This window comes from Sceloporus undulatus, chromosome 3 (assembly GCF_019175285.1).
Source record: "Sceloporus undulatus isolate JIND9_A2432 ecotype Alabama chromosome 3, SceUnd_v1.1, whole genome shotgun sequence".
In the NCBI taxonomy this organism is placed as follows: domain Eukaryota; kingdom Metazoa; phylum Chordata; class Lepidosauria; order Squamata; family Phrynosomatidae; genus Sceloporus; species Sceloporus undulatus.
Genome location: NC_056524.1, coordinates 7,235,591 through 7,261,786, shown reverse-complemented (window position 1 = coordinate 7,261,786; position 26,196 = coordinate 7,235,591). Strand labels below are relative to the sequence as shown.

Below are 26,196 nucleotides of genomic sequence, written 5' to 3'. Positions count from 1 at the left end.
CACCTTTGTGACCTGAGAATATAACTTTAAAGATTTTTTTAATGACTTGGGCTGCATCTGCACTGCAGAAATAATGAGATCTGACATCACTTCAACTGCTGCAGCTCAATGCTATGGATTTGTAGTTTCCCATAGCCTTTAGATGTCTCTGTCAAAGAGTACTGATGCCTCATAAACTGGCAAATGCCAGGATTCCAAACCATAAAGTTGTGGCAGTTAAAGCGGTGTCAAACTGCATTATTTCTGCAGAGCAGATGCAGGCAGTTTATGTCTCACTGGCTTTGTTTGGAATTTATAGGCAAAAAAAGTCTTAGTATACAGGTATCTTGTAGAGCAGAGCATTTATGAGAGCCAATGGGGATTCAAATCCCAACTCAGCCATGTAAACTCACTGGTGACCTTGGCAAGTCACACTCTCTCAACCTCAGGGAATGGCAACAGCAAACTGCCTCTGAAGAAACTTGCAAAGAAATCCCCATTATAGGTTCACCTTAGGGTCACCATAAGTTGGAAATGACTTGAAGGCACAAAACGATGATGGTAAAATATACAAAGCAAGGCAGTAGATCTGTAACAGTGTGGCCTACATCAGCAGCAAACCAACTTCAACCTATGACTGAGAAAGAAAACTTACTGGAATCTAAATAATGAATCTACTTTAACTGGCATGGCTACATCCAATGGGGTCCTGGGATTAGTATTTTAGGGAATTCTAGTTTGGGGAATTGTAAGTCCCCCTTCCTACACTGCAAATGCCAGAATTCCATAGTATGGAATTGTGTGTGTTCAAGTGGAATTATAGTGCTATAATACTATAGTGTGAAAGGATGCCAGGGTGAATAAGAAGAGAGTTGCCCAAGAGAACTCTATTATGGTGGGTGGAAAGGCTGCAGTGGAAGAGCATTTTTGCCCTTGGTTACTGCTGGACATAATAGCATGGATCATTTCCTCATTCTAGAAATAAAAGCAAATGCAGCATCCATAATTGCTTTGGGTGGTCTGAGAAAGTGGGCAAACTCATCACAAGCATCACCCTAAAAGTCCATTAGCAACTGACACACCATAAACACAGATAAAATAGTTCCACTCAATGCCACAGAGTGGCACATTGTTTTAAAATAATCATTTAATATTTATGCTACTCCCTGCCTCTTGGAGCCAAATCTTTAGAAAGGGAAGCAAAGAGTAAGTTGAAAATGCAAACCTGCACCCCCTAATGTCAAATTGGAACTATTAAGATTTGCTCTTATCATTTCATAGTCCCTCAAGTAATGGATCAAGGAGAAAAGACTCCATTTCTCCTTGTAATACAGATATACTCTGGCAATCTTCGCTTGTAAGATGCAGAAATCAGAGAGATGGGCGAAAGGCCATTCCGGCAGGGAGAATTTGAGATGATCCTTAAAACACAAATATTTGAAACGATGGTTTAAAGCAGATTTTTAATCTAAAATAAATAATGGAGTGTGGAAAGGTTACATCTTCCGGTAACCCCATTAAAAATGAAATTTGAATTTAATATAAACTTCTCAAAGCCAATATATTGTGGACAATATAACTGCCAAAGCACCAATTCTGAGTTCAGTGTCATTGGCAAGCAGAGGTTCAAGGGGACTTTTTTTAAAATGTCTTTCTAAATTGACAGAGCAAGCAAGACCTCCCAGAACCTTGTCTGTGGGAGCATCTACACTGTAGAAATAATGCAGTTTAACTGGCATGGCTTCAGCTTACAGAATCCTGGGAATGATAGTTTTGTGAGGCACCAGCACTCTTTGGCAGGGAAGGCTAAGGACTTTGCAAAACTGCAAATCCCATGATTCCATAAGATGGAGCAACAGCATTTAAAGTGGTGTCAAACTGCATTATTTCTATAGTGTAGATGCACCCTGTAACTCAAGAGAATATAAGGTTGTAGAATCTACAGCAGGAAAAGAGGAAGACCATACTACAAATAGATTGAATCAATTGAGGAACCCACAGCCCTGAGTTTGCAAGACTTGAGCAGTTGATGACCAAGGACCTTGGAGGTCTCTCACTAAAAGGGTTGCCATAAGTCATCCTCAACTTGGCGGCAAATAACAACAACCAAGAATCTACAGTGCATTTCTGGAATGGGAATCATGCAACCCTCCAGGTGTGGTTGACTGCAAGTCCCAGCTATCCTAGCCAACATAGATAGAGGTGAGGAATGCTGGGAACTACAATCCATCAATATTGGGAGTGCCACATGATTCCCAGCCCTGGTGCTATGGTGTGGCCTAAAAGAAAGGCTCTGCAGCATTGTCAGGTCCTGACCTGGCAAGGACTCCCAGCTGCATCTGCACTGCAGAATTAATGCAGTTTCATACTGCTTTAATTGCCATAGTTCAATGCTATGGAATTCTGGGATGTGTAGTTTGGTGAGATATTTAGCCTTCTGTCAGAAAGTTCTGGTACCACTACAAATCCCAGGATACCACCAGATGGAGCCATGGGAGTTAAAGCGGTGTCAAACTGCATTAATTCTGCAATGTAGATGCAAAAAGGCACTGAATGGAACAAAGCTTCTCTTTGCAGCCCAGGAATCTGCACCATGGAACCGAGCTTCAACTCCTGAATAAGAGTTAACAAGAGAAGGTCTCCAAACATGGCAAATCACCAAAGGAAAAAAATATATATCTGTTGTTATGTGGACCAGTTCTATTTTATTTTCTTTTGGTGGTCATTCTTCTTTCTGTTCATTAACACTTTTTGATTCCTAATATGGTGTAAATCTTCTTATCCTTATCTAAAGGAATTAGATACTTTAAAGTCTGGCAGTTCTGTTATCAAGCCACTGGTTCGATCTAACTCATTAACACTGCTTGCATATATATATACTATCAAGCCTTGATATACACTCTTTTATTTCTTTTTTTGTATTTTCATTTTTATTCATTTTCTCCACTGTGTATATAAAAAAAACAAGTAATCCTACATTACTCAAATACAGACCAACAAACGTGCAAACAACGTAAGTATTAAAAGCCGTTTTATATACAATAATTAATACATTGCTAGCTCCTATATATTATTCCTCTTGTATCGCCTTTTATTGCTTGTACTCTCGCGATGAGCTATCATTGAGTAAAGCATTTAACAAATGGAAATAAATACATAAAAAGTCATAGTCTTCTTTATTCCACCTCTTTGAGTTATTACATTCTTACTATTTTGTCTGTTTTCCCCCCTTTATTATTGCCTCACATTTCTCTTTTATTCCTCTTTTGTTTCTGAAGTACTGTAGTAAGCTTGCATCATTTTTGTCTTCTAGGTTCATAGGGTAAATTCCTACATTACTTCAGATCTCCGGATCCTAATATATTCTGTTTGTGACGAATCTTACCTTTCAGCTTTGGGATTTTATTTTACTCCCATGTCCAGCTCACATGGATCTTTGGATAGACTTGGATATTTCCATTGCTTTAGCTTTAATTGTGAAATTCCATATCAGGTTTTAGGACTATTTCTTGACAATGCAGCTGCTTTTGCAACATAGTTTTTATCTGGCTGCACATGGCTTTACAAGTTGTTACACCTTGCCATATTGTATTGCTTGTAGGGTGCTACTGTTCTTTATGACATACTGACTTGCTAACCCTTTATTGCTGAAACAATTATATGGTTGTCATTTGTATATTTGCTGTTGAAACCGTTATATAGTTGTAGTTTGCTTGTATGACATGCCCTCATAGGTTGTTATATTATAGGCTTCTGTTGTTTGCCTTCCCCATGTTGCTGCAGTCTTATTTAATGTCCTGTTAATACTTTTTAAATTATCTGTTCAGAAGATTTTTCCTCCTTGGCTTTTCTTTTGGTGTTTGACTTCAGGACAGACCCAGAGCCGGCCTGGCGTAGTGGTTTGAGCATTGGACTAGGACTCTGGAGACCAGGATTCGAATCCCAGCTCGGCCATGCCAACCCACTGGGTGACCTTGGGCAAGTCACACTCTCTCAGCCTCAGAGGATGACAATGGCAAACCCTCGCTGAAGACGCTTGACAAGAAACCCCCATAATAGGGTCGCCGTAAGTCAGAAATGACTTGAAGGCACAAAATAACAATAGATGCATAACTGAGCTCTACTCAGCATGATTGACAGCTGCCATACCAGGCTTTACTCCTGAGCAGACATATATACAATTCAGGCTGGTAGAGTATTTGACTGTGACTCTGAAGACCAGGGTTCGATTCCCTGCTTAGAAACCCACTGGATGACCTTGGGCAAGTCACACACTCTCAGCCCCATAAAATCTGCCTTTGGGTGGCCATAAGTCGGAAACGGCTTGAACCCATACAACAGCTTCGGGGAAATATCAGCATTGCTAAGAATTACGATCTGGCCCTGGGCACTTTACTTTGGCTCTGCATTATCCCATTAGCCTTTGGCCTTGTGAAATTGAAATTGAATTTAAGTCAGAAAAGGAAAGGTTCCTCGTTCTTGTTTCAAGAGCCACAGAGAGTGCTAAGTGATGAATTGGCACAACACTGGCAGCTCAATGAAGTTCCCGTCCTAGCTCTCTCCTGCAACCCAAATCTAACCATGTTTGCACAGAAATAAGGCTCTGAGATTTTAAAGAAATTGCCTTCCGATAAAGAATCATGTAGAAATGACTGCCATCTCTCAGTGGATGCGGCTTCGGCGCTTGAAGCTCAACATGTCTAAGACTGAGCTTCTCGTCTTTCCACCTAAACCCACCCTTCATTATTCCTTTTCTGTTTCTGTCGACGACACTTCTATTCAACCGGTTCATCAAGCCCGCAGTCTTGGCTTCATTTTTGACTCTTCTCTGTCATTTATTCCCCAGATCCAGGCCACCGCAAAGACCTGTAGATTCTTTCTCCACAACATTGCCAAGATCCGTCCATTCCTCTCAATCTCTACTGCCAAGACTCTAGTCCATGCCCTAGTGGTTTCGCGACTAGATTATTGTAACCTCCTTCTAACAGGGCTTCCTCTTTCACACCTCCATCCTTTAATATCTGTCCAGTATTCAGCTGCCCGTATTGTCACATCCGCTCGCCGCTTTGACCATGTTTCTCCTCTTTTATCCTCCCTTCATTGGCTCCCCTTCCCCTTTCGCATCCGGTACAAGCTTTTGTTACTGACTTTCAAAGCCCTCCATGGGTTGGCCCCTCCTTACTTATCTGACCTTCTTTCTCCTTACATTCCTACTCGCACCCTCCGCTCTGGTAGTCAGGGTCTCCTGTCACAATGTAGGACTACCACTGCCCCCTCCCGAATTCGTCCCTTCTCGCTTGCTGCCCCTTACTCCTGGAACCTTCTTCCCCCACATGCACACCTCATCACTTCTCTGCCCAGTTTCAAAACTGAATTAAAGACTATATTGTTTAGAGAAGCATTCCCAGAGGTGAGCCCCTCTCTGACCCAGGAAGCCTCCTTCTAACCATCCATCAAGAAGCCAAGCCCTTCCTCCAGTCCATCTGCCTTGGTCCAGGCCTCGGAGGTGGAAAAGATCTGCTGGACCTGATCCTATTCCCCACCACCATTCCCTTCTCCTTTTGTGTCGTGTCTTTTAGATTGTAAGCCTGAGGGCAGGGAACCGTCTGACTAAAAAATTGATGTACAGCGCTGTGTAAACTTACAGCGCTTTATAAATAAAGGTTAATAATAATAATAATAATAGAAAGCCCTCATAGAAGCATTATAGTATGGAAGGGCCAGAGGGCAGGTTATATTTCCATGCCCTCCAACTCAGTTCAATAATCATCCCATTCTTTCACTACCGAAGAATGGTAAGTAAGCACCTGCAGTTGGGAAAGTTACTTTTGCAGGTCCCCCAGCTGGTATGGTCCGTGGGATGCTACGAAGGCTACATCCACACTACAGAATTAATGCAGCTTGACACCACTTTAACAGGCATGGATCCATGCTATGGAATCCTGGGATTTGTCATCTGTTGCAGCACCAGAGCTCTCTGACAGAGAAGGCTAAATAGCTCACAAAGCTACAAATTCCAGCATTCCATAGCACTGAACCATGGCAATTAAAGTGGTGTCAAACTGGATTACTTCTGCAGTGCAGATGCAGCCAGAGGAAAGTTTAGGCTCTGCACTGGTGGATCGCAGGGCTGGGAAATGTCAGCCTATGGGCCAATCCTGCAGAACTCTTCTGATGGACAGGAACCGTGGGGTTGAGTGACAATCCACAATTCCAGCTGTGGACCTCCAGGTGTTTGTTGGACTCCAGTTCCCATCAGCCCCATCCAGCCTGGGATAACAAGACTAGTAACTCATTTACCACTGAGAGGGTGACCATTTCCACTGCAAGTAGGATGGGAATTGTGTGGTTCTCCAAATGTTGGATTGCAATGCCCAACATTCTCTTGCTTCCACCATGGGCTGTTGGGATTTGTAGTCCAACATTTGGTGTTCCCAACCTTGCCCTGCATGATCGGATATTTGCTACAAGAGGAGCAAGGTTGTCATCAAACTGTGATCCTAGCTGTTTGGGGGCATTTTACATAGGCCTGTTACAGATTGCCAAAATAAAGCTTCTTCGGGTCTCTTTGGAGGTATGCTGTTTAAATGATGCATGCATCCTAAGAATCCGGAAGCTGCACCAAAGCTACACTCCAGTGCTTAGGAATTGAATGTGGCTTTGGCGCGACCTCCAGACTCTTAGGACCCGTGCATCATTTAAATAGCATATCTCCAAAGAGACCCAAAGCAGCTTTATTTTGGCAGTCTGTAACAGGCCTTAGACAAAAAGAGCAATGACAAACATTTTAAACCAAACATACATGAAAATAAATCTCCACCATTGTTACAAAAAAAGACTGCAGGCCAGAAAACTCATTGTAAGCAGACTTTTATTGTATATTCTCTTATTCTCTATTATTATTTTTCTTTTCAAATGGATTACTGTATGAAGGTCTGCAAATATACTTATTTTTATTTTCCGTTACAGATGAATGCATAAACCCAAATCCCAGGCTGACAAGAGTTTGTTGCACTGAAAAGCAAAGTCCATGTATAACTCAGTTGAAAAAGTCAATGTGATATTAGACCTTTAACAGAAGCTTTGGTGCCAGAGGCAGAAAGGACATGGAAAGACGAGGGAGAGGTTTCTACTCCGCAAAAAAGAAGAGAAGGTCAACCTGTTTCAGCAAACCTTTTATTTAAAACTAACCATCAAGTTTATCACACTGGGGCTAATTTTGGAATTAAAGAGAGACTAAAGCGCATTTAAAGCATCCCGAAAATAAAGCGAAAATGATGAGTAATTGCGCGAATGGTTATCACACACAACTGTGCCAATAAAGTGATATTGGAAATACATTGTGCCTGAAATCCCACAAGTAAAAAAGATGAATGCTAATGCTTCTTTGTGACCGTTTTAATTATGGGTTTTGTGCAATGACATGTGAAATTGTTTTGCATAATTACGCGATTTTCCCGAGATATCCACAGGATAAACTCTCAATCTGCTTCGTGTGATAAACTCCATAATGTACATGTGAAATGAAACAACCAGGTCAGGTAAGCCTTGCATAAATAAACTATAATTTTTTGAATATTCTAGGAATCACTTGAAGGCTTCTAAAATGCTCCAAAGATTATTTTTTCTTGCATTGGCCCCCAATTTTCATATTAGTTCTGCTCTGGAGACTAAACTTATTTTGATTTATGCTTTTTAAAAATATGCCAGGGTAGTTTGTTGCAGACAGGCAGACGCAGCTAAATAAGACTGGTTAGCATAAAATCCTTTCCAAATTAAATCTTAGTCTATTTCAGTGGACCCTCCACATTTGCTGGAGTTAGGGGCTTGGGACCCCATGAAAGTGAAAAACCTGCAAATAATAATAATAATAAACATTTTTTAAACCTAAATGAATTTAAGTCTCCATGACCAGATGAACTCCATCCAAGGGTATTAAAAGAACTGGCAAATGTAATATCGGAGCCATAATCTTTGAAAACTCCTGGAAAACAGGAGAGATCCCAGCAGACTGGCGGAGGGCAAACGTTGTCCCCATCTTCAAAAAGGGGAAAAAAGAGGATCCCAACAATTATCGTCCAGTTAGTCTGACATCAGTACTAGGAAAGATTCTGGAGCAGGTCATTAAACAGAGAGTCTGTGAACATCTAGAAGGGAATGCCATCATCACAAAAAGTCAACATGGGTTTCAGAGAAACAAGTCATGCCAGACAAACCTAATCTCTTTCTTTGATAAAATTACCAGCTTGGTAGATGAAGGGAATGCTGTGGATATAGTATATCTTGATTTCAGTAAGGCCTTTGACAAAGTTCCCCATGACATTCTTGCAAACAAGCTTGTAAAATGTGGGCTAGACAAGGCAACGGTTAAGTGGATTTGTAACTGGTTGACCGGCCGAACCCAAAGGGTGCTCAACAATGGCACCTTTTCATCCTGGAGAGAAGTGACCAGTGGGGTCCCACAGGGCTCTGTCCTGGGCCCAGTGTTATTCAACATCTTTATCAATGACCTGGATGACAGAATTGGGAGCATACTTATCAAATTTGCAGATGATACCAAATTAGGAGGAATAGCTAATACTCCAGAGGACAGGATCAAAATTCAAAATGACCTGAATAGACTAGAAAGCTGGGCCACAGCTAACAGAATGAACTTCAACAGGGAGAAATGTAAGGTACTGCACTTAGGGCGAAAAAATGAAATGCACAGATATAGGATGGGAGACACCTGGCTTAAGGAGACAACATGTGAAAGGGATCTAGGAGTCCAAGTAGACCACAAGTTGAACATCAGTCAACAGTGTGATGTGGCAGCTAACAAGGCCAATGCGATTTTAGGCTGCATCAATAAAAGTATAGTGTCTGGATCAAGAGAAGTAATAGTGCCACTGTATTCTGCTCTGGTCAGGCCCCACCTGGAATATTGTGTCCAGTTCTGGGTGCCACAATTCAAAAAGGACATTGAGAAACTGGAGCGTGTCCAAAGGAGGGCGACAAAAATGGTGAAAGGTCTGGAAACCATGCCCTATGAGGAACGACTTAGGGAGCTGGGGATGTTTAGCCTGGAGAAAAGAAGGTTAAGAGGTGATATGATAGCCCTGTTTAAATATTTGAAAGGATGTCATATTGAGGAGGGATCAAGCTTGTTTTCTGCTGCTCCAGAGAACAGGAGCCGGAACAATGGATGCAAGCTACAGGAAAAGAGATTCCACCTCAACATTAGGAGGAACTTCCTGACAGTAAGGGCTGTTCAACAGTGGAACAAACTCCCTCGGAGTGTAGTGGAGTCTCTCTCCTTGGAGGTCTTCAAACGGAGGCTGGATGGCCATCTGTCAGGGATGCTTTGATTGAGATTTCCTGTATGGCAGAATGGGGTTGGACTGGATGGCACTTGTGGTCTCTTCCAACTCTATGATTATATGATTCTATTCTATGATTCTAGAACCTCTCTCTAGGAATCTCTTAAGTCTTCCACTGAAACTCTGTGGTCAATATCCGGCGGAGGCTGACTACAGAACCACACCGAAGGATGTACAAATGACTAGAAAAGTGTTTTCTCTAGGAATCTCTAGGTCTTCCAATGTAACTCTATGTCAACTTCTGGCACAGTTGAGCTGGAGGACCCAGAGATTCCTAGAGAGAACATATTAATTAATTTCGTAAATAATCAAATCCGCCAAAGTTAAAGCTGCAAATGGAGAGGATCGCCTGTACTTGCTTTCTGCAGAGATACTGCTGTGATCTGAAAAATGAAAACCGTATGTGTGTGTGTGTGTGCCTGTTCTCCCCCCCACCTTTATTTGCTTCTGTCCTTTTGTCTAGCTGCAACTTTTTAGTAGTATCAGCATGCAGAATATTTTAAAGGAAGGCTAGCAAAATGTTAACTGTCAAAGGTTTTGTTAATTGTTAATCCCAGAATTTTGGATGACGGACCCATGGCAGTTAAACCGGTATGAAACAGTTATAACTTTGTAGTACAGATGAACTCATACTAATGTGCATTTGAATCAGCCAGAGTAGTAGTACTGGAAGATCCACAGTGCAGAAGATTACATAGCCAAGGCTCATGTGAAATAAGATGTAGATATAGACAAAACCCTGGAAAGTTTGCTGAGACATATGCAAAATAAATAAATAAATAAATAAAATATCACATCCAGATGTTTCAAGCAGTCATTTCCATTCTACTCAGCAAGGAGAATAAACGTCTTCTGCAGAAAACTCCACTTTACACACAAAAAAGCTTCACATTTATTGGGCTTTGGTTCAACTTTTGCAATTCTTTTGTTTTAATAATGTGGGAAAATAATTTATCCTGGTGGAAGAGATTTTGTGTGGGACCTGAGTTCAAATCCAACCCCAGTCACAGATCCATCAGGAGACTGAGCAGTTTTTGTGCAATTCCCAGCTAGCAGAACAGTGGTAACTTCATAAGGATTATAAAAGGTGGGACAGGGGACATATTTTAATACTTTGATCAAATAAAGTGCTCCAGTTAGGAGTGGACAGGGAGACAAAATCTGACAGCATACAGATAGAGTGAATATGGGTAACAGACTCAACAAATTCTGCCAGCCAAGTTTTCCTTTAGCTCCTTACATTAATTATTATTTATTCCCAGGTTTCTCTTATTATCCATAAGGATTAGAAACTTGTTTGAATGGAACCAAAAACCCCCGGGGTTCCACAAAAGGTCCTGGATTCCATCATCCAGGGTGAACTCTATGCCTTCTAGAATACCTGAAGCTGTGTAGATTCCCAGATCCCAGGAGGAAAAAAAATGGTTGGAGAAATTTTTATTGTTGTAGACATTTTCTTTGCATCCAGTCCAGCAGGATAGGCTTCCATGATTTCCCCATGATCTTTTCCTTCAGCATTACAGAAATCTGGAATGTGAGGCAGGGGACGGCTGTTGTAAAACTTCAAAATGAAACCTGTCTCCCTCTTCTTCAGAACACTTAGCTATGGCTAAGTGCATTTAAGCATCCCTAAAACTGCCAGGCTGCCTTTGAAGCCATAAAAGATAAAGCACTTTTTAAAAAATCACCTTTCGCTGTCCTGTGACATAAAGGAGGCTTCATCTTCATTCCTCTGAACTGTTGTTGGAATTAAGCTAGGTAACCAGGAAGGAGAAGTGTGGAAATAGATGTGTATTTAAGCCATGCAGTTCAACTTGCCTGGTAACTCTAATCTGGTCTGGGAATTATTGCAAACTTCAAAGAAACGGAAATCTCAAAGTTACAAAAGTTCAAATTACTTCCTTGGATAGCTCCTTTATGATTCAGACTAAAACCTAAACCTGATTTCCTGTGGACACTGGCACCTGTAGGCTAGCTTCAGAACAAACCTAGGAGCTGCAGAGCCAAAAAGCAGAAAACGGAAGCAGATAACTCAGGTGGCTTGAGCAGGAGGAAGAGGCAAGGAAACCAAGACAGGTCCAAATTCAGGTTTCAAACATCACTGAGCACTTCAGGTGAGCTGGTTCGAGACCCTCAGTATAGGCCAGGAGGAAATACATGACCTTTCGAATTTTGGCTAATTCCACCAGCCTTTCTCCAAACTCCAGAGCATCGGCTTCATTGCATTCCACTTCCTGGGAGCCTGGCTTCTTCCAGAAAACTCCCACCGGCTCCAGCAGCTGCCTCCGCATGAGGTTGGTGAGGTCCGGAGTCCAGTGCTGAGAGGTGCCAATGACGGTCACCTGGCCTGGCTTCTCCAATGTGACCTTCCAACGCATGAAACGGAGGCCATGTTGGCGGGAGAAGTCCACCCGGTAGACAAACTCATTGGCCTGTAGGAGTTTCTCACCATCCTGCGGCTTCTCGTTCTTCTGCTGGAGGCTTTGCACTCGGAGCCTCATGCACTTGGTCAGCTGGACATCTTGCACCAGGTGAAGCTCTAGTTCAGACCTCTCCAAAGCCATTCTGACACCTCACACTTTTGCTTCTTGCTCTGCCTCCTCTGCAGCAAAGTGACACAGAGCTGTTTGGTTTTCCAGGCAGCCAGTTCAAGCAAGAGAGGTGGGGGGAACCTTGCAAGCTCTCTCTCCCTCTCATCCATCCCAGCCAATGCTAGGCAACCTGGGTCATTGACGCTGAGCACCCTGAGGGGGGTTTCCTTTGGGTGTCCTCCATCTCATTTGCAGATGAGGAACACATCCGCATGCTATAATCTATAGGGATGTGATCTCTGATGTCAGCCTCCCTGACAACAACCGCTTGACAACCGTTCCTGAGCAAGTAAATGAGGTCTCCAAAGAGTGAGGATGTCTTTCCGGTGTGTATGTGTTTGAAGTCTTGGACACGTGCGATGCAACAGCAAAGGGAGAAAAAAAGGCTGGTGCAGTTGTAGGCTGTGTGTGTGTGTGTGTGTGTGTGTGTGTGCTGTGTGCCTTCAAGTTATTTCCACTTATGTTGACCCTTAAGGCAAACCTATCATGGAGTTTTCTTGGCATGATTTGTTCAAAGGAGGTTTGCCATGGCCTTCCCCTGAGGCTGAGAGAGTGCGACTTGCCCAAGGTCACCCAGTGGGTTTCATGGCTGAGCTGGGGATGACTGCCTGGATCAAACCCTGATTTCCAGAGTTGCAGTTCAACACTCAAACCACACTATATCAACAGAACTGTACCCTGAATTAACAAAGCCTCTAATAAAAAACCCACTTTTTACGAAGTCTTTTGGTGCTCAATTAAACCCTCCACGTTTTTCTCACTGTCCTCTGTGTATCTGGAGGTTTTGGGTTTTTTAAAGCAGCACTGGCACTGGCATACCAATGACTTGGCTGATGGGATAAAGGGCTGGCTTATCAAACTTGCAAATGACACCAAATTAGGGGAGGTAGATATTACTTCATAATTCAAAATGACCTCAGTATAAATTATTTTAACACTGGCACCTTTGAAATATGTTGGATGACAGTCCTCATCATGCCTAGCCAGCATTGCCAAGCTGCATGGAGGTTGGTACAGAAGGCCGCAACTCTCAAGTGGAAATTGCTTCTTGATTACATCCATCATACATTCCCCCATGGAGTCTCAGGTAATGGCTATAACAGTAAGGAAACTTGCTTTCTCTTGTGGGACACGATGTAAATCACATAGCTTTCAAGGTAGTGGTGGAGGAAATGGTATTGAATGCAACCTTGCTCTCAACTGCAGTCCAACAATTTCAGCAGGACCACAAGATTCCCTACCCTGAAATGCATACATGCACGCACACACACAGATTTGGACTGAGAAATGGTGGGAGCTGCAATCCAACAACCTCTTTAAAGCCACATGATTTTCACTCTGGCTTTAGAGTAGGGGTGGGTGATTGCATGGGGACCAGGGCCCAACTCTCCCTCCAATCAGACCATCTGTGGGTTAGTCTTAAAGACGCTACACCAAGCCCAAATACCTCCATTTTCCTCTGCCTCCCCTCTCAAAATGGTGACAAGAAGTGAGACAATATTAAATGCAGGAAGAGAATCAATGTATTTCAAACATGATGCTTTGTTGTTGTTAATCTCCCTGGAGTCAATCTTGACCCACAGAGACCCCATGGATGAGACATCATCAAGATCCTTTAACAGATATCTTTAATAGAGTCCATCCAACTAGCATATGGCCTTCCTCGCTTTCTACTTTCCTAGCATTTTTGTTTTTTTCTAATGAGTTCTCTCTTCTCATGCTGTGTTCAAAAGACAACAGCCTCAGTTTTGCCATCTTGGTTTCAAGGAAGATCTCTGGCTAGATCTGCTGTAGGACCCATTTGTTTGACTTCTTGGCTGTCCATGGGATCCTCAGCACTCTTCTCCAGTCCCACATCTCAAATGAATTGATTTTCTTCCTATCTTCTATTTTAATTATCCAGCTCTCACATCCATACTTGGTAATAGGGAATATAATGACTTGTATGATTGTGCAGTTGTATATCTTTGCATGCTTTGACCTTTTCTAGTTCTTTCATAGCTGCCGTCCTCATTCTTAATCTTCTTAGATATCCTGGCTGCAGTCCCTGTTCCTATCAATGTTTGATCCCAGGTATGGAAATTCTTTTAATATTTCTATTTCCTCACTGTCTAGGTTGAATTGTGTAGGTCCTTCGTGGTCCTTGGTTTTGATTTCTTTATTTTCAGCAACAAGCCTGCCTTTGCACTTTCTACCTTGATCTTTCTTAATAGCTGTTCCAGCATCTGTGATGTTTTCTGCTAGTATTATGGTGTCATCTGCATATCTCAGATTGTTGATATCCCTTTCTCCTATTTTCACTCCTCCTTTTTCTATGCCCAAGGCTGCTTTTCATATAATATATTCTGCATACAAGGTGATCAGATTGGGTGAAAGGATGCAGCCTTTTCTCATGACTTTGCCAATTGGGAACCATTCTATTTCTCTGTGTTCTGTTCTGACAGTGGCCTCTTGTCCTGAGTACAGATTCCTCATCAGGATTATCAGATGTGTTGGCATACCCATGTTTTTAAGCAGAGGAGAGGTTTTTGAATTATTTTTAAATTGTATTGTTTTTAATTGCCATTAGCCACCCATAGTGGAGGTTTTGGGGAGAAAGGCAGGATATACATCAATTATAATAACTACTGTTGCTGCCATTTTACAGCTACAGTCAACTGCCAGAAAAGCAAATAAATGAGTCTGGAGCAAAATAGTCCTGAACTCTCCACGGAAGGCAACACAATAACGTATTTTGGACCCATCATGAGATTATATGATTTACTGGATGATAATACTGGTAGAAGTGGAAGGCAGAAAGGAAAGAGGAAGACCACATTCAAGATGGATAATTTAGTTAGGTCTTAGCAATTCAATGCCATGGATTCCTTGATTGAATCAATTCCTTTCGACAGGGACTGCTGTGCAAACCAAAGATACTTCTGGGCAGCTGGAGTTGGGAGTATTTCTGTGTGTTTTTACATGTTTGGGGGGCTTTCACTGTAGTTTTGGGGCAAAAACCGCCTGGAAATCATATCAATTTTGAAAAACTTTTGGGGCTGGGGTTTTGCGAGGACTAATGGAGGGCTTCAGAGGCCACAAAAGCAGACTCTAGAGGTTGCATGTGGCCATCAGGCTGTACTATATCTACATAACCACCAATAGCCTCACTTTGGAAGGGACAACCCTGATTAATCCACTATCATCCCACTTTTTCAGCTGTTTTTAAAAGGTTCCAGTTTCTCTCTCCTACTCTCTCCTTTTGTCCTGAGCTTACTTCAACTGTTGCAAACTCAGTTCAAAATATAAAACTAGTTTGCACTGCACAGGAGGACATGCGTCCTGCCCTTCCCTGTAGGCTCAGGCAATAGCAAACAGCTGCAGCCTCTCTTACAGCCTGTGTGTTCTTCCTCATTAACAACTTTTGTCATCTTGAATGCACTCCCACATTGCTTGGCTGCATGGGCCCTGGTTTTATCTGTAAAATGTTGGTGGGCATGTGCCCATTCCTGATTTAGAGGGATAATTCTGTCATCTATAAAACGCCCTCAAATTCCTGCTCTCCAGAGGTTTAGATTACAACTCCCATCAATCTCAGGCAGCATGGCCAGTCATCAAGGAGGTGATGAGAGGTGTAATCCAAAATATTTGGAAGGTAGCAGACTAGGGGGAAAGTCCATGGCATCTGTAGAACTCTCTTTAGTCTCTTCCTATCACCTTCCTTCATTCCCTTAACTGGAAATGCCTGGGATTAAATTTATTATATACGCCATGTAACACATACACTCCACCACAGAAGCTGCATCTGTACAGCAGAAATAATCCAGTTTGACATCGCTTTAACTGGCATGACTCCTTCCTATGGAATCCTGGTATTTGTATGTTGTTTTTGTGTCACCAGAGCTCTGACACAGAAGGCAAAATATCTCACAAAACTACAAATCCCAGAATTCCATAGCATTGAGCCATGGCAGTTCAAGCAGTGTGAAACTGCATTAATTCTGCAGTGCAGATACTACCTGAATTGCAGCGCATCTCTAGCAATGAAAGGTGGTTAGATCCCTTGATTCATCGACCCACCGAGACCTTATAGTTCTGCTGGTAAAGCAGATTCTGTGCAAAATTGATCCTTTCATCCGGAATTAACAAAGTCATCAGCTTTGATCCTATCCTTGTAAACATGCTTGCTTGCTTTACTTCCAACATGAAGGCAAAGCATAGAAAAATTGTCTCAAACAAACACACCAAAGTAGTACAGGTTGCCAAGGGAAGAGGACCAAGAGCTGAGATAATGACGCTCTTGAGAGCTTGAATGGTTCCTCCCAGGACCAAAAACCAGGAGCCAAGAGGGAGGCAGTTTTTGTAGCTGCACTAAATGTTTCCAGGGAGGACATTGCAGTGTAGTGGTTAGAACATTCATTGGAGACTTAGGAGATCCAGCTTCTAATCCATGGAGTTGTGAAACCCACTGGATGACCCTGGGGCAAGTATTCTCACTCAGTTTGCAAGATAGTTATGAAGAAAAAGAGCCAAGTACAGTAAGCCCTCCTTATCCATTATCCACCGATTCAAGCATCCACGGCTTGAAAATATTAAAATAAATATATACAAGTTGCAAATAGCAGAGCTTGATTCTGCCATTTTAAATAAGGGACATCATTTTACTTTCCATTATATTTAATGGGATTTGAACATCCATGGATTTTGGTATCCACAGGGAGTCCTAGAACCAAACTCCAGTGGATACCAAGGACCAATTGTACACCAATTATTGCAACTGAATAAAGGGTATAAATAGAACTTCTAAAGTAACTATTAAATCATTAAGGGGATAAGGTGGAGCAGGTTGGCACTGACTAGCACAAGGGAATAGGACTGCCTTCGTCCTTAAATAACCTTCTTGCTGTTGTGTGCCTTCAAGTTGTTTCTGACTTATGGTTGGAGGTTTTCTTGGCAAGATTTGTTGGGTGTGTGTGTTGCCTTTGCCTTCCTCTAAAGCTGAGAGATAGTGACTTCCCCAAGGTCACTCAGTGAGTTTCTATGGCTCAGCACGGATTCGAAACGTTGCCTCCACTCGCAGTCCAATGCTCAAACCACAACACCACCCTGGCTTTCATAAAAAAGCATACAAAAGTTAAAAAATAAATAAAGCATACACCCATAGCATACATCAAGTGATGCTGTGATGGTGGTGGGACCAAGGGAAAGCCTTCCCCTGTAGATCTTAGGACTCTTGAAGGTTCATGGGGGGAAGAAAGTACCGTATATACTCAACTATAAGTCGAACTCATGTATAAGTTAAGGGCAGGTTTTGGGAACAAATTATGGATTTTGATGACTCCTCAAGTGAAAAACATAGGGGCGTACAACGAAGGATGTAAAGAATGAAGTAAAGGAACACAATGCCAAAGATCTTACAAAATTCTGGCAGGCATAAATGTTTGTGCTCATCCTAAAGGCTGGATGGATAAGAGAGTAGAAGTGGCCAGTGCTTCTTTTAGGTGCTCTCAGGATGGATGGAGCTCTCACTTTTTGCCGTTCTGCTCACAGAAAGGAGATGGCTCATTCATTTTTAAAAAAATGAGAGTTAGAGTACACTTCTTACATTAACCTGTAGATAATAATTAATAATAATAATACTGTTTATTTATAGCCTGCTTTTCCAAAGAGATCAAAGCGGGTTACAGCAGGAGTACAACAGGATAAATCAACCCAGATCTTTTTTCGGCATGTGTGTGTGTGTTAATTTTTGACTCAAATTTCTAGACTTTAACATGAATATATACAGTACGTAAGTGGTGGGACTGGGATTGTTAATTCCTCCCTGCTTGGACAGAATAAATAACGTTGGTGTTGTTCTGTTGTTTCCAATTTATGGCAAGCCCTCCTTAGAAAACAGATGGCTACCAACAGTAGAAAAAGTATACTGTCCTCAGTCAAAGCAAAGTAACTGTTTGGGCTATACTGTATTCCTGGAATCCTCTAGCTAGGGAGATGCTAAGAGTTATAGTCCAAACTAGAAAGAGAATCCTGGTCTCTAGGGTCGCTTCCAATTTATGACAATTCTAAAGTGAACCGATCATAGGATTTTTATAGCAAGATGTGTTCAGAGGGGGTTTGCGCTTGCCTTCCTTTGAGGCTGAGAGAGTGTGACTTGCTTAGGGTCACCCAATAGGTTTCCGTGGCCGAGCGGGAAATTAAGCCCTGGTCTCCAGAGTCCTAGTTAACACTCAAACCACTATACCACGCTGCCTTTCAAAGCACATATAAGCTGCTAGATTTTGACAAACAGGTAAATATCCTTAATTTTTAAAGTGGGAAGGTAGCAATTCAGCTGGCCTCCGCTAGAGTGCAGGGCCTGCTGCTCCCGACTAGCATCTCTGCCAGGGAGCAGAGCTGGAAGGCAGAAAAACTGCTCCTGTTAATGAATGTCAGCTTGTTAATTTTTCACTGCCTTGAGGGCTTCTGTTGATGAACTAGGAAACTAGGATACATGTATTCTTTGCACATGTAAACCTTTGGTGTATCTGCACTGCAGATATAAAGCAGTTTGACGCCACTTAAACTGCCATGGATATTTATTTGTTTGTCGAAATCTAGCAGCCTATGTGCCCAAACTGTGCTCTTTAAAGGATTTTGGACTTCTGCTCCCAGAATATCAGACTATTGGCCATCATGGCTGAGGCTTCTGGGAGATGAAGTCCAAAATCTCTTAAAGGTCATAGTTTGGGGACCACAATGAAAGTCATTGTGGCATACAGGCTGAGAGCATGTGACTTGCCCAAGGTCACCTAGTGGGTTTCATGCCCAAGCCAGGAATCGAACCCTGGTCTCCAGAGTCATAGTTCGATGCTCAAACCGCTATGCCATGCTGGCTTTCATTTACAATATTAAATCCAATTAAAAATTAATTTAAAATGTAAATCAGGAGAAATATTTCTGTGGCCTGGTGAACTGCAGCTTCCCACAATACCATACTGTTGTCTATCTCGGCTACAATTCAACAACAGCTGGACAGCTGACCTTTCACAGAATCTCAAAGTTGAAATGGACCCCAAGGGCCATCTAATCCAACCTTCTGCTGTGCAAGAATGCACAACTAAAGCACTCCTGAAAGATGCCCATCCAACTTTTGTTTAAAAAACTTTGCCCAGCCAAATGGCGATGCCAATCTGCCTGCAAGTTTCCCTTTAAAATCATATTATATCCTTTCTCTCCTGCCTTTCTCCTTCTATAGGACCCAGCAGTTCACAATAAGGATTAAATTAAAACACAGTTAGAACAACAGACAATACATTTTTAAAATTAGAATGAAAACATTAATTTAATCCCGTTTTAAAAAGCAGTTATAACAAGGTGATAAAAACACAGCACACCCCCATTAAAAGACCTTCTGCAACAATGAACAGTCTGTTAAAAACTGCCCATGTTGACTGGAGAGAGTCTAAGGCTGCATCTGCGCTGTAGAACTAATGCAGTTTGACACTGCTTTAACAGCTGTGGCTTAATGCTATGGGATTCTGGGATTTGTAGTTGGTGAGATATTTAGCCTTCTCTGTCAGAGAGCTCCAGTGCCAAAACAAATGGCAATTCGCAAGGTTACATAGGATGGAGCTGCAACAGTTAAAGTGGTGTCAAACTGCGTTAATTTTGCAGTGTGGCATCAAACTAAGACAAAGGAGGTGCTTAAAGTACAAGCCTTTCTGATATTGTTGGACTGCAATGCCCTGTGTCACCTTTAGCCCAATGAAGAGATCAAGTTAGTGAATCAAGGATGTTGCTTTACTGGAAGAAGTACATTCTCAAGGGCCTTCCTGATGATTGCTCCCAGACTTTGGAACTCTCTCCTTAGAGAGGCCAGAATGACCCATCCTTGCTCTCCTTCGCTCAGCTGGTCAAAACATTTTTGTACCACCAAGCATTTACAAATTGATCAAGGTTGGGCTTTTAGTACTGTGTGGTGCTGTTTTTAAGGTCTGCATATAGCAGTGATTCCCAACTTCCAGATGTTTTGGACTTCAGCTCCCAGAATTCCTGGCTGTTGGCCAAGCTGGCTGGGGCTTCTGGGAGTTGAAGTTCAAAATACCTGGATCAGGGTTCGAATCTCTGCTTAGCCATGGAAACCCACTGGGTGAATCTGGGTGAGTTACACACTCTCAATCCCAGAAAACTCCATGATAAGTTTGCTTTTGGATCTCCAAAAGTCTGAAACAACTTGAAGGCAGATTAACAACAACAATAATAGAGTATTTTAATGAATCTTAGTATTTTTAATGTTTTTATGGGGGGGTTAATTTTATATTTATACTTGTATTTAATGCTTTTGTACTGTTTTTAATTTGTATTGTTTTAAATATGCTGCTTTATATATTAGCTTCCTTGAGTCCCATCAATGGGAGAAAGGTGGGATATAAATATAAATGAACAGAATAAATAGATTCTGTTTTTTACTCAGATATGCAGGCTGCTGTACAGAATGGGAATCCCAGCTGTCAGTTTTGTAAGTCTTTAACTGTACTGTGTTTTTTAGACTGTAAGCCACTTTGGGAGAAAAATAAATATAACAACAACAACAACCCTGAACCTGTGGGTCATACACTCATAATATTATTTCCAGAAAATCTGCAAAGACCCTACTACATTGCACATATGCTGAAGTCATTTTCTACAAAGCTATGCATTTCAGACTAAGGTTTTGGTTATCTGTCAAGCGGCCCAGACATCAAACTGGCCAACTACACTTTACTTTGGAGTGAGCAATTTATTTTATCAGCAAGGCCCTGTGTCCTTCTGTTCCAGGATGTAACCTTCACTTGCTATCTTTACAATTTCTGGTAGAATTCCCTGTTAGAAACAACAAATAATCTTATGTTGAAGCTTGTAGCACCTTCATCAAAACTTCAAGCAAAGTCATGTTAGATTTCCCCTTCATACCCAAGGCAATGATGGGAAGGATGATGGGAGGTATAGTCCAACATCATCTGGAGTGCCACCACACCACCTTGAACACATTTGATCTAATCAAATGTTAATAGGTGCATGGAAGACTCCCTGAAAGGCATCTGAGGGACCTCAGGTAGGGCTAAGAAAGAATCAATTATTATTATTATTGTTGTTGTTGTTGTTGTTGTTGTTGTTATTATTATTATTATTATTATTATGCTTTATTTATATAGCACTGTAGATTTACACAGCACCATACAGAGAAACTATAAAATAGATAAAGTAAACCTGCCCATGCCATACAATCTAAGAAATAATAGCATAATACATGGGTGCTGGTTATTTAAAACAATGATATAGATGAGCCAATGGCCTGATTCAGTGCCTTCAAGTAATTCTGACATATGGAGACCCTAAACTGACCCTTTGTTTTTGTGTGCCTTCAAGTCATCTCTGACATATGGCAACATTATGGTGAAGCTATCAGGGGGTTTTCTTGGCAAGCTTTGTTCAGAGGAGGTTTGCCATTGCCTTCACCTGAACATGAGAGTGTGATGTTGAGCATAAGAGAATTCATCCAGTGGTTTTCATGGCTGAGCTGGGAATTGAACCTTGTTCTCCAGAGTTGTAGTCCAACACTCACACCACTATGCCACAAACTTCTCACACTGTTTCCTTGGCAAAATTTACTCAGAAATGGTTTGCAATTGCCTTCTGAAGATGACTAAACTGAGGCTGTTCTACTTTGGACATACTGTGATGTGACATGGCTCACTGGAAAAGACAATAATGCATGATAAAAAGGAAGTCAGTGAGAAAAGAGGAAGGCCATATTACAGATGGATTCAATCAAACAAGGAAGCCAGGGCTCCTCTGAGTTTGCAAGACCTGTGTATGACAGTTGATGACAAACTAGAGTATGCCCAGAGGAGAGTGCCTTATGAGAAGCGACTTAGGGAGCTGGGTATGTTCAGTCTGGAGCTGATATGATTGCTCTGTTTAAATATTTGAAGGGATGTCATATTGAGGATGGATCAAGCTTGTTTTCTGCTGCTCCAGAGAACAGGACCCGGAACAATGGATGCAAGCTACAGAAAAAGAGATTCCACCTCAACATTAGGAGGAACTTCCTGATGGTAAGAGCTGTTCGACAGTGGAAGATGCTGACTTGGGAGAGTGGTGGAGTCCCCTTCTTCGGAGGTTTCTAAACAGAGGCTGGATGGCCATCTGTTGGGAGTGCTTTGATTGTGTCTTCTTCCATGGCAGAATGGGGTCGGATTGGATGGCCTTTGGGGTCTCTCCTGACCCTGTGATTATATGACTGAGGTGACTGAAGATCTCTAATTCACAGGGTTACCACAAGTCCAAGCCAACTTGACAGCAAATAACAATAAGGCTGAGAGAGTGTAACTTGTCTAAGGCCACCCCGTGAGTTTCTGTGGCTGACTGGGGATTTGAACCCTGGTTTCCCAGAGTCCTAGTCCACCAAGCATTTACACTTACTCAGACCACTACACCCACAGTGGCTGCCTTATACTGATTCAATATAAAACAGCATTTTATATTCTCAAGTTGTTCAACTCTGCTTTTAGGAGAACTTTTTATGGCCAGTTACGTCATCCTTATGTGGCTTCAGAACACAGTCTAGGATACTTCAATGCAGAATAAATGAATCTAACACTTAGCAGAGAACCCCCTCCCCCCCAAAAAAAAACCAACCGAAGTCGGCCAACAAATTAATACTCTGGTGGGGTTGTCCAGGCAGGGGGATAAGTGAAGACAAAAGGCAGAAACTGAATGCAAAAATAATGGTTTTACACACACACACCCACAAAAAATGCTGTCTTTAGAATGCATGGAGCTGGGGGGGGGGACCATATTTTTGGTGAAATTAATGGAGCTCTGAATGCTGGATGGACAGAAACGCCATTTATTTTTCAATAAAAATAAACTGAAGACAGTTTTTAAAAACATTTCCTCTAAACACAAGAGCAACGAAAATTAACGGAGCTAAGACCGGAGGCAGGAAGCCAAAGATCATGAGAGCAAGGGACTTATTTTTAAAAGCCAACCAATCGATCAAAATTCAGGGATTTTCAGGAAACCTACAGTCATGAAAGCAAGGGACTTATTTTTAAAAGGAAACAATGAAAAAAACATTCAAAGATTTACAGGAAGCCCACAGTCGTGAGAGCTAGGGACTTACTTTTAAAAGGAAACCAACAAAATTCAGTGATTTACAGGAAGCAAAGGTAAGTCTTTGTTCTGCTTGGGTTTGTAACACAGTTTTGCAAGAAGCTAGGTATCTCCAATTGCCCAATGAAGTATCTGTCCCATGATGGAGAGCAAGGGAAGCTGAATTTCCCCATTTTTGGTCTTACCTTTTGCCACAAAGACTCTCTGGACGCCAGTGAGGAGCAGGCAGCCACGAACCAGCAGTTCCCCACCTGTCCCTGGTGCAAATCATGGCAGCTGATTCCATCCACAAAGAGATGGGGATCCTCACAGATTTCCTGCAAGAGGAGACAGAAAAGAAAACCACTTGGTCAAGATGAGCAGAACTTGAAAAATCACTTTTGAAAAAACAATTTGTTCCCTCTACTTGTTATAGGGCTTATAAAGTAGTGCCCTGTTGTTAGTTGTTGCAATGTTTAAAGCATCCAAAATCCACAAAACAGCGATAGCTTTATTGGCCAACCAAAATGCACAAAATACATGTTGCAAGCTTTCAAAGCTTCACTGGCTTCTTCGTCAGACAAAAATGTTAAAAATCATACTGGTTTTGCTGGGGGGGGGTGATGATGTTAGTCACAAACCTGTATTTTTTCCCTCTCCTGTGTGATGTTTAACATCTTTGCCTGATGAAGAAGCCAGTGGAACTTTGGAAACTTGCAACATGTATTTTGGGCATTTTGGTTGGTCCCAACCAACTCATGTTAGACTAAATGCTACATCTGTAAAATAGTCTTGGTTCCTCTATACCTCCTTTATTTGTGTCCACTGTCAAATTAATTAATCATAGTTGTGTGTATAAAAATAAGGTTACCAAGGTGAGTGAGGAAGTATAATGCTGGCAAGGTAGGAACCATTCTAAGTCAACATACTTTTGCTGTATTTAAAAAAGTAAACAATGAGGAACGTGAATAAAACAAGACAAACAATGGATGGTGCTGATGCCTGTGTTCAGATCGCATGGTCTGCAGATCGTCAACCTACTCCTGGGAGCGATGGACAAGAAAGCAGCTCCTCCTTGCCTCTGACACACAAATTGTCTCAGCACTGCTGCAATGTAAGCGATAATCCAGAAATCTCTGGGAGACTCCAAAACGGCCTGTGCCAAAAGTCAGATTTTGACCCAGTAAGGAAACATCATCTTGGCCCACAGCAAGAAACATCTGCTTAGGAAAAACATCTGCACAGAACTGCAAAACACTGTTTGACCTTTCTTCCTCTGGAGATTTTATAGCCGCTTTGGCAATAAAGAGATCGGTTTCAAAACTAAAGCTGTGTTAGCTCTTGAACATTAAAAGCAGGATTCTGTACTAGAAAAGGAATGTGGTCCTTTCTCTTTACTTTACTGTCCTGATGTAAGACAGCTGCTGCTATTGTTATTTAGCTTCAATTCACTCTTAGGCTGCATCTGCACTGCAGAAATAATCCAGTTTGACACTACTTTAATTGCCATGGCTCAATGCAAGCAACTGTAGTTTGTTGTAGCACCAGAGCTCTCTGAGAGAAAAAGCTAAATATCTCACACAATTACATGTCCCAGAAATCCACAGCACTGAGCCATGGCAATCAAAGTGGTGTCAAACTGGATTATTTCTGTAGTGCGGATTCAGTGTCTGTGTGTTCATGTGTGGGAAGGGCAAGATTCTGCCTCTTCTACTAGTTTACAGCAGTTGAATGAAGCTGAGGACAAAGAGGGAAGCAGAAAGAGAAACCAAGACATTTTAAAGGACATGAGAAAAGCGGGATGGCAGAGAATTAATTGGGACTACCCCTGACAAATTGGGACAATTTTGGAGGTATGGTAAAAGCATTTGTGTGTGTGTGTGTGTGTTTAAACTTGGTGCCAACCGAAGTCAACATTGATGTAAAAGTGGCTCCGAAGGGGAAGGCATTCTACAGCTGGGGTGCCACAATAGGGAAGGTCCTTCCTTTCTTTACACAATGTATAGTTTGAATCTCTGCGTGGGCATGAAAACCCACAGAGTGACCTTAGGCATGTCACACACACTCAGCCTCAGAGGATGGCAATGGCAAACCTGCTCTGAAGAAACGTGCCAAGAAAATCATGATAGTGTAACCTTAGGGATATAGTAAGTCAGAAATACACACAACACACACACACATGGCCTCTCTTATGGGAAACAAAGCAGATCTCACTCCTTGGGCAAGTGTGTGTGTCTGTGTGTGTGTGTAAGTTGGTTATTTCCAAACTGTGCCTTTATCCGTCACACAAATAGGAAACCAAAGAGACATTGGACTGTCTGCAATCCAGAGCAAGAAAACAAACTAATTCAGTCGTAGCCCAAATGATACTGACTCCAACTTCAAAAGCATTGGGTGTCATTCTGATTCTTGGTTAGCAGCTTTCGAGATCCAAACTTGATGCCCTAAATGGTCAAATGGGAAATACAGAACACAATAGCCTCCAAATGGATCAAGGAAAGTATTATGAAATCAAAACTGTGAAGTCGAAGGCTATCAAGGCCGGCATCCATAGTTTTCTGTGGGTTTTTCAGGCCATGTGTCCATGTTCTAGAAGAGTTTGTTCCTGATGTTTCACCAGCATCTGTGGCTGGCATCTTCAGGGAATGCTTGTGAAACATCAGGAACAAACTCTTCTAGAACATGGACACATGGCCCGAAAAACCCACAGAAAACTAATCAAACCTATTTATGATATCTCAAAATGTTCAAATGGAAAATAAAACACAGAAAAGTGATTACCTCTCTGTGTGCCCAGGAAGATTTTTGTCAAGCAGAAAAACACCCAGCTACCTCCCCTCTTTGGTCAATCAGATACTTCCTTGTTTATGAAAAGCCTGACTGAGAGCATAGCTATTATATTATATTACATTTGGGACGCTCAGCAAGGCAGGTCTGTTTTTCATTAAGGATGATTTGCAGTAAGCAGGCTTGACTAGTGCTGCCACCAACCTGGATTTACTGTACTTTGGAGCAGCAATAAGACCATTAGATCTGCCATTGTATTGCTGCCATTGATTTAGTAGGGCACCACCTTCCTGGGCTGCCAGTCAATGAGAGCCTTCTATCATTGCCCCACCTACCATTCTCACCTTGATCGACATGATGGCTGCATTGGACAAGGTCCCAGA

At 42.0% G+C, this 26,196-nt stretch overlaps 2 protein-coding genes across 2 annotated transcripts in view; both read right to left on the bottom strand.

Annotated features, from left to right (window-relative positions):
- The window catches only part of CAPN5 (calpain 5), a 45,715-nt gene extending 19,546 nt beyond the window's left edge, over positions 1-26,169 (bottom strand). The window contains exons 1-2 of the mRNA XM_042456919.1: positions 26,158-26,169; positions 23,233-23,364 (exon numbers count right to left, since the gene is read on the bottom strand). Of these exons, the coding sequence (XP_042312853.1) occupies positions 23,233-23,364; positions 26,158-26,169 (144 nt within the window). The remainder of the gene's footprint in view (positions 1-23,232; positions 23,365-26,157) is intronic.
- On the bottom strand, positions 9,425-12,317 carry LOC121925758 (olfactory marker protein). Its single transcript, XM_042458297.1, has one exon. It carries the CDS (start codon positions 11,900-11,902, stop codon positions 11,423-11,425), a length of 480 nt encoding a protein of 159 aa, XP_042314231.1. The 5' UTR covers positions 11,903-12,317; the 3' UTR covers positions 9,425-11,422.
- Positions 26,170-26,196: the final 27 nt, after the last annotated feature.

Excerpts from the sequence above, each read along its gene's own strand:
- LOC121925758 (XM_042458297.1), bottom strand. The coding sequence starts at position 11,902 with ATGGCTTTGGAGAGGTCTGAACTAGAGCTTCACCTGGTGCAAGATGTC.